At 52.2% G+C, this 14,860-nt stretch overlaps 4 protein-coding genes across 4 annotated transcripts; all 4 read right to left on the bottom strand.

Annotated features, from left to right (window-relative positions):
- Positions 1 to 122: 122 nt before the first annotated feature.
- On the bottom strand, positions 123 to 3,947 carry STEHIDRAFT_101509 (amino acid permease). Its single transcript, XM_007307418.1, has 15 exons — positions 3,836 to 3,947; positions 3,546 to 3,762; positions 3,337 to 3,450; positions 3,015 to 3,195; positions 2,518 to 2,955; positions 2,427 to 2,452; positions 2,307 to 2,364; positions 2,212 to 2,248; positions 1,826 to 2,135; positions 1,572 to 1,765; positions 1,301 to 1,516; positions 1,162 to 1,237; positions 766 to 1,094; positions 392 to 625; positions 123 to 330 (listed from the first exon to the last, which is right to left on the bottom strand). Exons 5-15 carry the CDS (start codon positions 2,688 to 2,690, stop codon positions 325 to 327), a joined length of 1,659 nt encoding a protein of 552 aa, XP_007307480.1. The 5' UTR covers positions 2,691 to 2,955; positions 3,015 to 3,195; positions 3,337 to 3,450; positions 3,546 to 3,762; positions 3,836 to 3,947; the 3' UTR covers positions 123 to 324.
- A 228-nt stretch (positions 3,948 to 4,175) lies between these two features.
- On the bottom strand, positions 4,176 to 6,335 carry STEHIDRAFT_63167 (amino acid permease; the record flags this gene model as incomplete). The annotated part of the gene is made up of 10 exons (XM_007307228.1): positions 4,176 to 4,487; positions 4,548 to 4,876; positions 4,933 to 5,008; positions 5,075 to 5,290; positions 5,358 to 5,551; positions 5,622 to 5,931; positions 5,986 to 6,022; positions 6,079 to 6,136; positions 6,188 to 6,213; positions 6,274 to 6,335. The coding sequence occupies 10 exons, from the start codon at positions 6,333 to 6,335 to the stop codon at positions 4,176 to 4,178; spliced, it is 1,620 nt and encodes a 539-aa protein (XP_007307290.1).
- Positions 6,336 to 8,562: 2,227 nt separating this feature from the next.
- On the bottom strand, positions 8,563 to 11,064 carry STEHIDRAFT_123789 (uncharacterized protein; the record flags this gene model as incomplete). The annotated part of the gene is made up of 6 exons (XM_007307419.1): positions 8,563 to 8,660; positions 8,770 to 8,851; positions 9,026 to 10,316; positions 10,397 to 10,454; positions 10,522 to 10,594; positions 10,698 to 11,064. 6 exons carry the CDS (start codon positions 11,062 to 11,064, stop codon positions 8,651 to 8,653), a joined length of 1,881 nt encoding a protein of 626 aa, XP_007307481.1. The 3' UTR covers positions 8,563 to 8,650.
- Positions 11,065 to 11,820: 756 nt separating this feature from the next.
- Positions 11,821 to 14,271, bottom strand: STEHIDRAFT_148902 (uncharacterized protein). Its single transcript, XM_007307420.1, has 2 exons — positions 13,901 to 14,271; positions 11,821 to 13,801 (listed from the first exon to the last, which is right to left on the bottom strand). The coding sequence occupies exons 1-2, from the start codon at positions 14,120 to 14,122 to the stop codon at positions 12,278 to 12,280; spliced, it is 1,746 nt and encodes a 581-aa protein (XP_007307482.1). The 5' UTR covers positions 14,123 to 14,271; the 3' UTR covers positions 11,821 to 12,277.
- Between the last annotated feature and the right edge of the window lie 589 nt (positions 14,272 to 14,860).

The following is a 14,860-nucleotide window of genomic DNA, read 5'->3' on the forward strand; positions in this document are numbered from 1 at the left end:
GCATGATACCGGACACCGAATGACTGCCACTGGAGGCATCATCCTCACATGAAAAGACGCTGGTGCCTGCGAGTAGTGATGCCCAGTGCACACTAGCCATATATGTGGCCTGTAGGGCAAGAGGCTGACAATGGAGGTATCTTGGCTTGAATAGATAACGAGTCTCGTAAAGACAAAGCGTGACAAAGATATTGACAGGCACTAGACAGTCGTAACTAAGAGTATAATCATTAAAACATACACAATCCGTATTATCCAGAAACAAAACCAGACCTCCACATACACCTCCACCGAATTGGTGAAACCAATCAGACCGTCTGGACGTTACATCTAAAAACGGAGTCATCAATACGAGAGCTATGGCAAGACAACAGAGTAAGAAGGTACGTACCAGCCATTGCCAGAATGCCTCCCACTTATTCCTCGGGGGCGGCTCATCGTACGTATCGGCCTCGATCTCCGCCAGCCCCGTCACGAAGTCCATCTCGTGAGGTCGTCTAGGTGGGACGCGGGTCCAGAGGCGGGCTCCGACATAGAGAATAGGGAACAGGATAAATGGAATGTAGGTCGTGACAAAGGTGGCGGTGTCCCAGCCTCCCTTGAGGAAGACTTGCCATCCGGAGAACTATCCGATGGTGGATGGAGAACGAAATGTGTGTCAGCGGATTGATAGTGATTGGACGGACGAGAAAGAACAAGGGGGGATACATGATCAATATGAGTTTATCAAGACCTGCAAGGACATAAGGAGGAAAAGGCACGCACGAAACAGACAATAACAGACGATAACATCCCATACCACGCCGCATAGGGCTGCATCTTACTCGCGTACGGTAGTGTCGCACGATCGAATCCCTGCGCCCTGAAGCCCTTGTAGAACCTCAGGTAAGTTACGCAGATGCCAAACCAGGTCATCAGGCCGGCGACGGAAGTCATGTTCTGGAACCAAGTGAAGACTGTGTTGGAGCCAGCTGTGACGCCCATGAAGGCGAGAAAGGAGAATGCGACCGAGACGAGGAGGGCAGTCCACGGGAGGCCACTGCGACTGGTACGTTTAAAGATCTTGGGGGCGTTTCCGGCGACGGCGAGACCATCTATTGTGGTACGTAACATTTGTTGGTCATGTTTGATCCCTGTATTGTATATGAAAGAGGCGCTTACAGAGGGCACGAGAGCTAGTATACATATCACTTGAGGCTGCGGACCAAGCGGACGTCAAGAGACATGCATTCACGATCTGATAGAAAGACACCTCAATCCTGTGGACGGTAAACAAGATACAGGGCATCCATGGACTTACGGAAGGAAGCACCTTGATCCCAGAGGTGACGATGGCGATGACAAATGGAGAGCCGGCGGCGTTTCCAGTACCGTTAGTCAAATCCGGATTGTTGGAAGGGACGAGTAACCCGATGACGGTGACACCGCCAATGTAAAACAGAAGAATACGGATATATACACGCCTGATGGCCTTCGGGAGGTTCCTTCGCGGATTCTTGGCCTCACCGGCAGCAATCTACAGAGCAAAGAGTTAGACCTCACACAATGCATGAAGAAGTAGACGTGCGTACGGCGACAATCTCTGTGCCGATGAAAGAGAATGCAGCTTGTGTCATGACGGCCCACCATCCGAGGAAGTGGCCCTTGTTTCCAGTGATGCCGTTGAAGTTGACAAATGGACCAGGATTCTTCCAGTAGCGGAATCCCAGTCGATCATGATCTGGGCCACCACCAAGGTCGAGTACAATTCCGAGGATAATGAGACCTAAGCATACAAAATCAGTAAGAACATTGGGGTAACACTATCAGGAGAAAACGCATGTACCAACGATGGTTATGACCTTGATGGAAGCGAATATGAACTCGGCTTCACCGTAAGCGCCAGCACCAAGGAAATTGATGAAGACGACGACAGCAAGACAGATGATGATCCACGCTGAGTTTAAATTGGTTCGGGAGTCCCAGAAGTCGATGAGCACAGCGGCGGCACTGAGCTCGGCGGGAAGAATGATTGTCCAGTTGTACCAGTAGTTCCATCCCATTGCGAAAGAGAAAGCCGGGTCGACGAAACGTTCCGCGAGTTTGATGTGACCACCCGGAATGGGAAGGAAGGCAACCATTTCACCGAGTGAGAGCTACATTCCGCCGAAATGACCTAGATCAGCACATACTCCACAATGCCAGTATCTGGTGAGATACGAGTCCTCTCACCATGACCGAAAGACAAATCGTGCCAACAGCAGCATAACTGCAAAATAACGTTGAAGTTGAGCATGTCGTTATTGAGGACGAAATGCGTAACGTACCCGAGTAACAGACCGATCGGGCCACCCACAGCTAAACTCTTAGCAGTACCCAAAAATACTTCGGAACGAACAATGACATTAATACCCATCAAACAAGACGATAAGAGGAGCTTTCCCTACACCCTGTTCCGATGACACCGCCGATACTGAGCAAGTAGAGACCTGTTGAGAACCTGTACCGCGGCAAAATGTAGACAGACTCAGAGCGTACCTGATCATGGCTATATGTCTGTTTTTGAGCTGTCTCTTCAGCGTACGCTGAGGTGTTGCCTCATACTCTCCTGCGTCTCCTACCTCTGACCCTTGCGGCGACGTTACGGGCTTCGTCGATACTGGTGGCGTCTTCTCATGATAATTCGATCCATCTTCCGCTGAGGTCTGCATCGTAGTGGGGCGTCGCACAAGCCGCAGGACTTTGCGAGCGTATGATGGATGAATGGAGGGAAAGATGGAGGTCGAGAGCAAAGGTGCAAGCCGCCTCAGCTCAGGTTATAGGATGGGAATTTGATGAGAATGCACCACAGAGAAGAGCGCCGCTGTGCAGGTCTTCTGACCGCTTACTAGAACCGAAGCGGATAGTTGTTACTGAAAAAGAGTCAAAGCCAAGACGGGCATCATCGGCTATAAGTCGCCTATGAATACACAGGCGCTTATTCGCAGTGAGCTACTAGCTCATCGATATGCAAGTCGCCGAGGGTCGCTGCTCACCAGCATTGACGCGATTGCCCCCCAAACACAGGAATATCTTTGGATGGAAACAACTCAACCCGTTTACCTCCTCTCTATCGTGCGACGTCGAACACATTTACGGACCCCAATCGAAACGCTGTCCACGCTGTCGCTGATGAACGCCGCACATGGCGTCGGTGCTTCTGAGTGCCGCGTATTCCTATGCGTAGCGTGTCAATATTCACGAGTTTCTAGGCAATTGACTGGGAGATGTTGGATATAGTTGGAGAAATGAAGATGGATATCACAGCCTCCACTGCGGTCTCGGGTCATAGCGATGACATGCTGCCACCTAACCTACAATCTCGAGGACAGTTCTCCTTTCATCTAACAGAGAAGAGAAGCTGTCGAGAATGCCCCTCGTACCTGTGCATCGCTGCGTTCTTCATCTCCTTTGGAGCGTGTTGGAGGATTACTGCAACGTACACATGATCACGAGAAGCATCACACCCAGCGCCAGAAACAATGGAGATCAATGCGACGCGAGCTGATGTTGTGTAAAATGCTCACCGGTGGCTACGACGGCCTGACTCGGACGGTCGGGTATTATGTCGGACTTCGAAGATGCGGTACTAGGTTGAACGACGGAGTGCATGGCCAGATCAAGGCTTGAGCATGAGGATACGTATCGTCGCCATCATCGCAGGAAATGATGTGCCATGGCGTCGTCGAACGGCGACGTTGCGCGGCAAAGACGTATTAGGGAAATAGGGGCGCGGGCTATGTACTGCTTATTAGGAACGAATGGGGGCATCTCAGTACTACGCTCTGAAAGGCTGAGTACCGAAAGTATGACTCACTCGCAGCGGAAGAGCAAAACTCATCAACATCGAGATGGTAATGAGGTACCCGTTTTCTGCATGGAGCCTTGACGAAGCCAGTAGGTTTGAGGATCATGGACTCTACGGGAACGGCACAGCAAGACAACAAGCTAAATCCACGAGCAAGCTCGTAATTAAATATATAGGGGTTTCGACAAAACACGGAGTTACTGTACTTGGGGCATTTTGTAAAGTAGTACTGCACTTGGCACTCCGCACTGGATACATAGTGCCTCCATATTCATGGTATCCTTTTCCTACAAGTCTCGAACAAAACTGATAACAGGACAAAAAGCGGGACTAATAACGAACAATCCGATCACATCTGCAAGAAAAACCGTAAGCAATCATCGATAACGCCCAAATACGGTAGAAGACAAGGGGGACGAGAACGTACCAGCCGCTGCCAGAACGCCTCCCACTTATTCCTCGGTGGTGGCTCATCGTAAGTATCCGCCTCAATCTCCGCAAGGTCGGTCACGAAGTCCATCTCATGTGCCTTTTTCGGGCCAACGCGGGTCCACAGACGAGCTCCGACGTAGAGGATAGGGAAGAGGATGAAGGGGATGTAGTTTGTGACGAAGGTGGCCGTGTCCCACTGGTCTTTGAGGAAGACTTGCCAACCAGAGAACTGTGTAACGACGAATGATAAGTATCATGGAACGAATGAATGACACAGAATGCCACGTACCAAGCAAACGACGAAGCATGCCACTATCCCATACCACGCCGCATAAGGCTGCAGCTTGCTCGCATAGGGCAGCTGGCTACGGTCGAACCCTTGCTGCTTGAAGCCCTTGTGGAATCGTACGTAGGTGACACAGATACCGAACCAGGTCATGAGGCCGGCGATGGACGTCATGTTGGAGAACCAACCGAAGACGGTGGAGGAGCCGGAACTGACACCCATGAAAGCGAGGAAAGCGAATGCAGTTGAGACGAGGAGCGCAGCCCATGGAAGACCGCTGCGGGAGGTTCTCCGGAAGATGGCAGGGGCGTTACCAGCGACGGAGAGACCGTCTGTGAATTGTAATGAGCAAGATAAGACGTTGAGCGCAAGAAAGAAGGAGACGCACAGAGAGCACGAGAGCTCGTGTACATGTCACTGGAGGCAGCGGACCATGCGGAGGTCAAGAGACATGCGTTGACGATCTGCATTAACACAAAACAAAAGTGATAAATAAGGGGTCGAGAAGACGACGGTAGAGGATGACTTACACTGGGGAGGACCTTGATACCCGCTGTCGAAATAGCAATGACGAACGGCGATGAAGCCGCGTTGTCAGATCCCGACAAGAGGTCCGGGTTGTTCGAAGGCACGAGTAGGCCGATGACGGTCACACCACCAATGTAGAAAAGAAGAATACGGATGTACACGCGTTTGATGGCCTTGGGAAGGTTCCTCCTTGGGTTCTTGGCCTCACCTGCAGCGATCTACGAGGAAATCAGTCGAAATTAGAAGAAACGCTCGTTGTACCATGGCAGAAATGGGAATACGTACAGCGACAATTTCGGTACCGATGAAAGAGAATGCGGCCTGTGTCATGACAGCCCACCAACCGAGGAATTTTCCCTTGTTGCCAGTGATGCCAAGGTACTCGACGAAAGGACCGGGATTCTTCCAGTAGCGGAAACCGAGACGGTCGTGGTTGGGGCCTCCACCGAGGTCGATCACAATGCCAAGAATAATAAGGCCTGAGCAGCAAAAGCGTCATTAGTATAAAGATCGACATCATATCCAAAATTATTCGACGAGATAACTTACCAACGATGGTGATGACTTTGATCGACGCGAAAATGAATTCGGCCTCGCCGTATGCGCCCGCACCGAGGAAATTGATGAAGACGACGACAGCCAGACAAATGATGATCCAAGCAGAGTTCAAGTTCGTATTTGAGTCCCAATAGTTGATGAGCACGGCGGCAGCAGACAGCTCTGCGGGGAGAATGATCACCCAATTGTACCAGTAATTCCATCCCATCGTGAAAGAGAAAGCCGGGTCGACGAAACGTTCTGCGAGTTTGATGTGACCACCCGGAATGGGAAGGAAGGCGACCATTTCGCCGAGCGAGATCTGTGCGGAAATAATTTGATAGCTGTCCAATGAGACAACGGAGAGACTGCCTACCATGACGGAATAACAAATTGTACCGATGACGGCGTAACTGTGGCGAGCGGTTAGTATCATGGCTGAGAGTGAGTTTGTAGCGCATGCACATACCCAAGTAAGAGACCAATTGGACCACCGTGTGCCAGTGACTTTGCCGTCCCCAAGAACACTGTGGCTGTGTGAGGTACGAAAAATGATACGATGATTGGAGTTTACTTACATCCCGTACCGATGACACCGCCGATACTGTCGAAAGAGAAGACGTGAGACCAGACTCCACAGCCGCCGAAAGCTAGTGCAACATACCTTATCATGGCGATATGCCTGTTCTTGAGCTGTCTCTTGAGCGTACGCTCAGGCGGCCCCATACTTCCCTCTTCCGTAGAGTCGACGTAGGCAGGCTTAGCCGACACATGCGTCTTATCATCGTACTCTTCTGCCTTGGTCGCCATTTTGAACAATGGGAGGAGGATGACCGAGGGTGGAGAGAGGAGGGGAAACTTGGAAGGAGGGAGGGAGTAGGTTCGACACCTTTACATTCGATGCCCTCAATATATAGTCGGACGACCTGATGGGCATCACGCATGATGCTTCCATGTGAAGAGATAAGCAAAGCACCACCAGGAAAATCGTTCGTTGGAGATCGTTCCTGGGCATCCGCAAGAGCCCAGGTGCCGGTCCCCCTCAGCACAGTCCAACACCACAAAACCCGCCTAGCGTAGCCTAGGGCGGTGTACGACAATAATGCTCCCTTTGTACCCGAGCACGCCCGATCTCTCCACCTATCTTCCTCGTCTGCCGTCCCCTAAACGTATCCTCGGGCAGAAAAAGAAAGGAGTGGCTTACGGCAATCATCAAGCTAAGTTATCAAGGCACGAAGCTTTCATCCGAGCGTGCTATCACAGGCAGTTCAATACTGTTTATGATGCAGTAGGTGTGGCGCCTGCCAGTGGATGATGCCCATGTCAGACTAAGACTCGATACAGAAGGTCCGTTATCGTCGTATTCGGTCCCTTTTCCTCATGCTCGCACAATATCAGCGCCTGAAGAGTGCACAGGACATATAGTTCGCCTGTCATACACCGACGAGGAGAGGTATTGTAGTCTGAGATTCGTAAGTTGTGGCGCGGAGCCTAGGAAAAATTCTCGACCGCCTCGAAGGAGCTCGAGCGGCGTCCGGCAATTCACGGTGTGGTTACTCGCCTGAAGTGTCTTTCCGGACACCCCGGGGCAGACGACGCTGCGATCGCCCGCGATCGAAGTTCTTCTCCTCCCCGATACTTCTATTTTCATCCTCTCCTTTTTTGGCGATGCGTGCCAGTCCCGACTCCCGACAGCGTTGTGTCCTGCAGATGTCAGGTAGCAAAGTGAGATGTTGTGAGCACAGGAAGAATTCGATATGAATGTTGACCATCAGCAGATGGACGTGTATGCGGTGCGGCGTTCTCCGAACACCATGGCAGAGGAATTATTAGATAGTTCGAAGAGTCACTTGAATATCGCCAAGTGATCGGTACAAATATAGTACATAGGAGTAGGCAGGGCTCGCCGAACAAACAGGCACAGCATTCTGAGGCAGCGCAAAGCGTCGAAAATGTTCGCACTGAGTACTGCCAAAGAGGTCGATCGACCGAGGAAAAACGAGGAGACGACGGAGGACAATCCAAAGACACGAATAAAAGCTAAGACTCGCAGGGACGGAAGCTTGGTATAAATATTGCGTTTCGTGTAAATAAGCTGACTTGAGCGGCGGCGGGGTGGACGTCGTGATGGTTGATCGAAGAGCCGCTTCGTCTGCTGCGACGCGATAAGGACGAGAGCAACGCACTCGACATTTGGCCTTGGCCGTGGACTGATGCATATAGTGTGCGCCCTCCTTTACGACAGCACAACGATAAGCCCCGCAGTATTGCGACGGACGCGCCGATCACGATCGTTCGGCGGGCGAAATGGCAGAAAATGTGGAGAAAATTGTCCTCGATCTGCCTCCGGCCGTCGCGCCTGTCGGTCTCGTAGATCCCGTCGTCGCCCATCGATCAAGACATCACCCCTAAGAATACCCTTTTCCGGATTGTCCGCCTTCCAGAAGCGTCACCGTTCTTGTCGGCTTGTCTGGGGCCACCCTCACCAACTCTGGTCCATAGTCTCATCTTCGTCCTCTTGACCCATGGCAATCATCCTTTCCACTTCGTCTTCCTCATCAAGGTCCGAAAAGTCAAGCCACCTCACTGAACCAGGTGCTGAATCTGCTTGAAGAGGCTCGGACCCATCCAACGCCGTCGTCGACCACGCCGAATCCGAAGTATCTGACAACGGCGAGGACGGTATCATTTCTGGTTCAGGCCGCGTGCTACGAGATGGTGGAAGCCGCCATTGCCTCCTCTGCCTGTCACACGTGAGGGATGCGGCCGCTGGCAACATTCGCGCGTTGGGAGCGTGACCCTCGACGGTATTTGCCAAGCTATCGTGGGCAAGTACATCGTCCGGATCCGAATCGGGCGGGGTCGGGAACGGACTGGGAATACCATCACCAACGCCTCTCGCTCTGTATTCGAGAATTTTACGCTCGGCGACTGGTCCAAAGGAATGGGGGTTAGATATTGGACTTCTCTGCGTCTGTGACAGGGCGACGGCTGCTCCTGCTTCGCCATCGGCGCGAGTATAGTCAGTTGGACCTGCGTGTCTACGTCCCGCTGCAAAGAAAACGGATGAATAGACGATTGTTCAAGACAAAGAGTTAGCGTCTTCGATGGAAGAGGAAGGAGGTAGATAGATAAATGCAAACTATATTTGTGTACGTACGTTGCCTTCCTCGTGATAGCATTAGTAGACGTGTTCGAATATAGGTTGCGCTTGTCGACTGTGACGGCCCTGGGATTGCATTCTGCAGGGCAGCTGTCGAAGTTGGTGGGCTTGCAAAACGAACCCTGCGCGTGGTTGCGTTCGGCGATACGTTATTGAAACCAGCAAATCGGACTCCTTGCAAACGCAATGAAGGTCAGTGTTCCAATAAAAGACTCGAAAAAAGAGAAGATATCATCAACGCAGCAATACCTACTTTTCTTGGGCCGTTCCGTGGCCTCGGTCTCCTCGTTGCCTTCTTTCAGCTCACCTCTCTTCCTCTTCACAGGCGTCAATGGAGGCTCCAGCATCCGCTGAACCATGTCGTCCGCATGTCGCCTCCGCTGGACAGACCCATCCTGAGCCAAAAAATCGCCCGCTCTCAATGGCCGCAAAATCCCTCTTGGAGGCACTGCCGTCCGATTCCATTTTGAGGGTACGCTAGGCTCCATATTCGTCGAAAAGTACACATACGACGTCTGCGGTAACTGCACCTCGTGCAAGTTAAGCGTCTTATGGTAGCGCTCCATTATCCATTCCTCCGCCCATTTCGCATCAGTAGGATCCTCGCCGTCCTTCAATTGCTGCCGGTAGGGGCAGGTGGCGGGCGGAGTTCGTGGGGGATGTAGAGCAGTGGTAGACTTGGAAGGGTGCATTGCGAAGTCGCGAATCTTGATTGCGCCGCGGGATTCACCTGCGCTGGTAGAGGGAGGGTAGCCTTCCATAGCAAAATCGCGGACCTTGATGGATGGAGGAAGGACGGTGCTAGGGTTGGAAGCGGAATAGCTGGGAACGTGTCTGCATGATGTCCCCGACTTGTAGTCTTCAAAATCATCCTCCATCCTCTGGACCTCTGCCAGGAAACCGACGACGGCCTTCTCAAACTGCAGCGGTGTCACGCCAGGCATGACATGCCGCACAGGGTAGTAGGGGTTCTGCCCATCAGGCGCAGTACTCACAGGCTTCCACTCCTTCCTCATGGTATCCATCGTCACAGCCGGGTCAAAGGGATCCTCCATGTCTTCAGGACGTGGTCGCAGTCCTTGCTTCGCTCTCTTCCTTCTCCTTATCACCCTCTTCATATACGCCTTCGTCTTCCTTTTCTCCTCTTCCCTCGCTCCCGGATAATCCAACATATACTTCACTTTCCTCATCTCCATATCCATCTCCATATTGTGCGCCTCTTCCACCTCCACGAACTCCTCGTCCTCTGCCGTTTCTCCTTCCTGGAAACCGATGAGCGTGACCTTGCAATCGGCGCCGATGAGCATGCGCTGGAAGGTAGGGGCTCCATGCAACACACCCCGAGCGTGGATCTTCTCGAATGCGGTGACGACGGCGGCTTTGAGGACCAAGGGCATCGTCGAGCTAGCTTCGATCCAGAAGACGGGGTGTGGAGGCTCCATCGCGAGGTGATATTCGTTCGTGTCGCCCTGCAAGCTAATAACGCGGGGGACGCACTTTCCTTGGAGCAGTTTGAGGTACTTTTTGCTCTTGTATAAGGCGAGCTTTTGGTGGCGAAGGGGTGGTCAAGGTGTTGGCGTCGGCGAGGCTGCGGCGAGGCAATGAAACGTGTTGGGTGACGCACCTCTAGATGAAAACCCTTCAGTCTTGACTGGTCGGACTTCTGGTCGGACTTCTTCCAACTGAGACCATCAAGAAAACGCGTAAGTCACATTGAAAGATGCAGGAAGCGATGAGGGGACAACTCGCTTTTTGCTGACATACTTCAGCTTTGCGCCCTTGACTGAGGCGGAATTTATGAACGCAGAGCGCGTCTTTCCGGCTGAACCAAACGAAATACAGAAGACACACCCGATTGACAGCGCCAGCGGCAGGAGAACACGTTAAGAGGTTGCTTATACTCACGATAGGGAGAAACGACGCACATTGAAATCTCTTGTGAGCCCACACATGTTCGAAAATACAGCCTCTTGTCCATGCATACTTCCCATGCGGTTGATAGAGCTGTGCAAACTTAGGAAGCTCCTCTGCAGATCCAGACTTTGGTGTTTCAGCCACGGGCTTCAACGATAGAAATCCTGGTGTGCGAGAGATCGCAGCCAAATGGGCGGCGTGATGCTTTGCAGCGATCGACTCAGGGCTCGGAGTCAGGTAGGGTGTATGGAAGGGTTCGGGTAGCGGGACAACAGACTTGGGCCGAGGTGGGTAGTACGTAGGAGGTGGCGCGTGCTTTTGAAGAAGAGAGGTGTAGAAGAGGGTGACGTCGCTGTCTTGTCGAAATAGTCTCTGCATGAGGTGGGGTGCCGTACGGCCGTGAATGCGAGCGGGACTAGCCGACTCCTCTGCCCATAATGTGAACGTCAATGGTGTCTTCTGTGCGGTACCTGGTGGCACCTGTTGGAGGCTCGAGAATGACGACGAAGACAAAGACGAAGACGAAAACGCGACAGGGCTAGTCATGTTTTGTGGTTATGGGAAGGGATGATGATTGTTCGAGAGCAGAAAGCAATACGAAGGTCCCAACATCCTGTTGGGATTATAAGGGCATGACGATACATTCGTGACACTTGCATTGTGCTCTGCTTGGGCCTGTTGAAAGTGATGGCCGAGTTTGGAACAAGGGAGAACAAGGGCCAGGCCGTGAGAACCATTGGCCTCCCAGCGTGAGCCACCATGCAGGAGGATGTGGCACACGAGTGGCGCCAGTATGATCCACGTTGGCTAGCGGCAACAAAAGTGCATGTTGAGCTCCGCGTCCTCGACCTTTGTCGATCGAAGGACCAGAAGCATCAGTGGTGAATCACACCAGCATTCATTGTCTACATACACGTTACAGCAGCTTCGTAGATTTATATGAACTTGGCCACATACAACAAAACGTACACAATCAGACCATAGGCATCCGGCGCTCGAATGCAGGAAAGACAATTGGATATGTGGAGAGACAATCGAGTCGCAGCGAGAGATGGAAGACCAGTCTAGGACAAGACCGGGAAACGACTCTGCTGGCGAACTAGTAAATAATAAGATAAAACAGATGTAGTTTGGGCGGTAATAAGTGAGGATGGTGGTGATGAGGTATTCAGCAATGAGGGGTTCTAGTGGGGTATTGATAGCGATGTGATTGTGAGGATACGAGACGGTATTGGTGACGTGAGAACCTGAAGATAGTGAAAGAATGGGTGGGTAGGGATGATTGACGATGCGATGATTACAAAGAGCGTAGGATAGCAGTGTGACCGGGACGAGATATGCGATTGAGAGAATTGAGATCGAGAACAACAAAAGACAAAGTGGCAGCTATGAAGAGAGATCCAGGGAATAGTGAATAGTGAATAAGACAGAAAGTTTTGAAATGCATGATCAATGGATAAAGGGAGAACGTTGCGGGTAGAGATCCATTGTCCCACATGTATCCTAGTACCAATGTTCCACATATACGGGATGCTCAAGCGAGAACGCAGACGGGCCAGACCGTACATACTCGCCAGAGGAGTTAAGAGACCTACAGCGAATTCGTCCACACACGCGGAACATCACTCAACCACTGCCTCTCGCCCACACCGGCACTCCCCTCTGCCGATCTCGAACTCTCACCAATTGGAAACGCGATCCCGACTCTGTGCCCACAATCCGTCACTGAACAAACGTCCCCATCCCCGCCCTCTTCACCAGACTGTGATCCATCTTCGTCCGTGTGACCCAAGGTGCCTGACGTCGGAAGTCCGGACATTCCGTCAGCATCTGCCTCTTCACCCGAAGAGGATTCTGCGCCATTGCCCTCAGAACACTCAACCACCTCCGCCTCGCCCTCTTCATGACGATCCAACGACCTTCCATCAACTTCCTCGAGATCGTCCGCAAAATACCCGGAATCGCGCTCATGCACACAGCACCCTCTCAGACCACAAGCCCAACCGTCTCCCCTCTCTTCCTGTGGAACAAGCCGTAACCAACTACCCCTCATTTCGTACTCCTCTAGCGTCATCCTCACGATCGAACTCCCCCCCGTAGCAATATCCTCCAACCTCCTCCTCTCTTCTAGCCACTCCTCCAGACTATGGAAATCTGAATTTGGTGAATCAAGAGTTTCGTCGGAAGGCCCGCTATCATCTGATGGTCGTTCCAAGGCTGGAAGGGCGAGAATAGACTGTATAGACGGAGATGGCAATGGCGGGAGTATGAGTCGCAAACGGGGAGAGGCCGGAGGAGAGAGAATGGATGCCGGTGCGACAGGGATATCGCGAGTTGAAATTGTGAGCTTCGCCTTGCGTTTCGTCACACGCCTCGCCAGACCCCCTACATTCCTTAACAGCGCCCCACCGAGATTTTTGACCTTCCTCCCCGCCTTGGTTCCGAAGCCTCTCTTCGACCCATCACTCTGAAATGCTGCACCGTCGCCATGTTCGAGAATTGGCGACGGCGCCCGCGCGCCACTTCGTGAAAGTGGACGTGAATAATACCCGTCTGGAATCGAGATGTAGGAGTTCGGCGTAAGAGGTCGAAGGATCTGATGGCGGATAGTGGACGCCCATGGCATGTAGGGGCTATTGGGATGTTGTAGTGTAGGTATTATGTAAGGTTCGTCATGAACCTGACTTGTCCGGAGAGGCGAGAAGACGAGGGGTTCGGGTCGTAAATGAAGCGAGAGTCTGTGTAGAAGCGACGGAGGCGACGAAACTGACGAGACCGACACACGCCTATACTGGTTCCTATCGACGGTGGTGGCTGGGGCCGTGGATGGTGTCGTGGATGGACCAACGAAGGATGTAGGGCGAGATCTCGGGGAAGAGGACGGGTAGTCGAAGTGAGTGACGAGAGGTGGGAGGATAGAGAATGTAGAAGTGCGCGCTACGGCAGGAAGACTGGGATAGACAGCGGAACGAGAGAGCGTTCTGGATCTTCTATGATTGTTGATGAGAGAGTTGGAAGGTTTGCGGGAGGGTGGCCGAGAAGACAATCTAATGGAAGCCCTGGTCTGAGAGTCACGTCGTGAGAGGCGAGATGTTGTAGAAACAATACTGTTCCGCTGCCAGACAGCCCAAGCGAGGACGAAAGCAATGATGATTTCGAGTAAGACTTCCGCTTTGAAACCATACTGTTCGGATCAAAACAGTAAAGCACCTACCGCGATGTTCAACTCGGGCATTCTGTCTCCAAGAGGCTTCCGAGCGACACGCAAAGCAGTCGTCTGTTTATCCAGAGTGACCAAAGGCGAAAGCTCGGAGGAAACTAGGAATGAGCGAGAAGAGGGCGGTACAGCCGGCATAGGCGCGCATGGCCCGTCGCGGTTGAGGTCGAGGATCACGGTGTCGAGGCCAGCAAGACGGAGACGTTCATGAGCGGACATGGTGAATTAGACTCTAGGTTAAGAAGGAATGTGATGGTAGAGGACTACGACTTTGCACAAAGATACAATGAAACTGGGGGAAGAAAGAAAGTGAGAAGGAAAGCGAAACCGATGGTGTCCTTGCACGGAGACTGAGGCTTAGGTGAGATGGGTGATCAAGATGGTTGAGAACAAGCATGTTCGTCCACAATTGTTCACTCGTGTTGTTTCCGTTTCCGTCCGCGTTTCCCACGTGTCTCGCGTGCTGTCGACTCGCACATCTCCGAAGATGGCGGCCTGTGCGTCCTTCATCATCCACGACTCGAAGTGAGCGATATCGATCCCAGTTCTCTAATCGTCTGATTATTATATGATCCTCTATGCTTGGGGTCCTTGATGACTGGTCAAAAAGTCCCCGAAAAAGGAGCTCTTTCTCTCAATGTTTTGGAAAGGAAGGTACTTGAACGGCGGGTGCTGATACTTGGCTGGGTCTTCAGGCAAGTCGCATGGCCCGGGCGCCAGCACATGCTGCAGGATGAGACCCGGTTTCCTCTGTGATTTCTTCAGTACAGACTCCAGAATCTAGGCTGTGCTGTTAAATCACCGAGATCATGTAGCCTCCGTTCACGGGACGGGTTTGTTCACCAGTGTCGCGTCGACGTGGCGAGAAAAAACATACGAATCAAGGTCTTTCGACACATGATATATGCTCAGTTGCCATACATCCTTGCCCCTGTTCTTCATTTACGTGCAGCAAGC

Source organism: Stereum hirsutum, assembly GCF_000264905.1.
Source record: "Stereum hirsutum FP-91666 SS1 unplaced genomic scaffold STEHIscaffold_13, whole genome shotgun sequence".
Taxonomy (NCBI): Eukaryota; Fungi; Basidiomycota; class Agaricomycetes; order Russulales; family Stereaceae; genus Stereum; species Stereum hirsutum.

What these genes read in the sequence shown, in the direction of transcription:
- STEHIDRAFT_101509 (XM_007307418.1), bottom strand. Translation starts at nt 2,690, where the DNA reads ATGCAGACCTCAGCGGAAGATGGATCGAATTATCATGAGAAGACGCCA. An exon ending in CGGTGTCATCGGAACAGGGT is followed by an intron (nt 2,365 to 2,426) that starts GTAGGGAAAGCT and finishes TTCGTTCCGAAG; the next exon opens with TATTTTTGGGTACTGCTAAG. An exon ending in TACTAGCTCTCGTGCCCTCT is followed by an intron (nt 1,095 to 1,161) that starts GTAAGCGCCTCT and finishes GTACCACAATAG; the next exon opens with ATGGTCTCGCCGTCGCCGGA.
- STEHIDRAFT_148902 (XM_007307420.1), bottom strand. Translation starts at nt 14,122, where the DNA reads ATGTCCGCTCATGAACGTCTCCGTCTTGCTGGCCTCGACACCGTGATC. An exon ending in TGCCCGAGTTGAACATCGCG is followed by an intron (nt 13,802 to 13,900) that starts GTAGGTGCTTTA and finishes GCTGTCTGGCAG; the next exon opens with CGGAACAGTATTGTTTCTAC.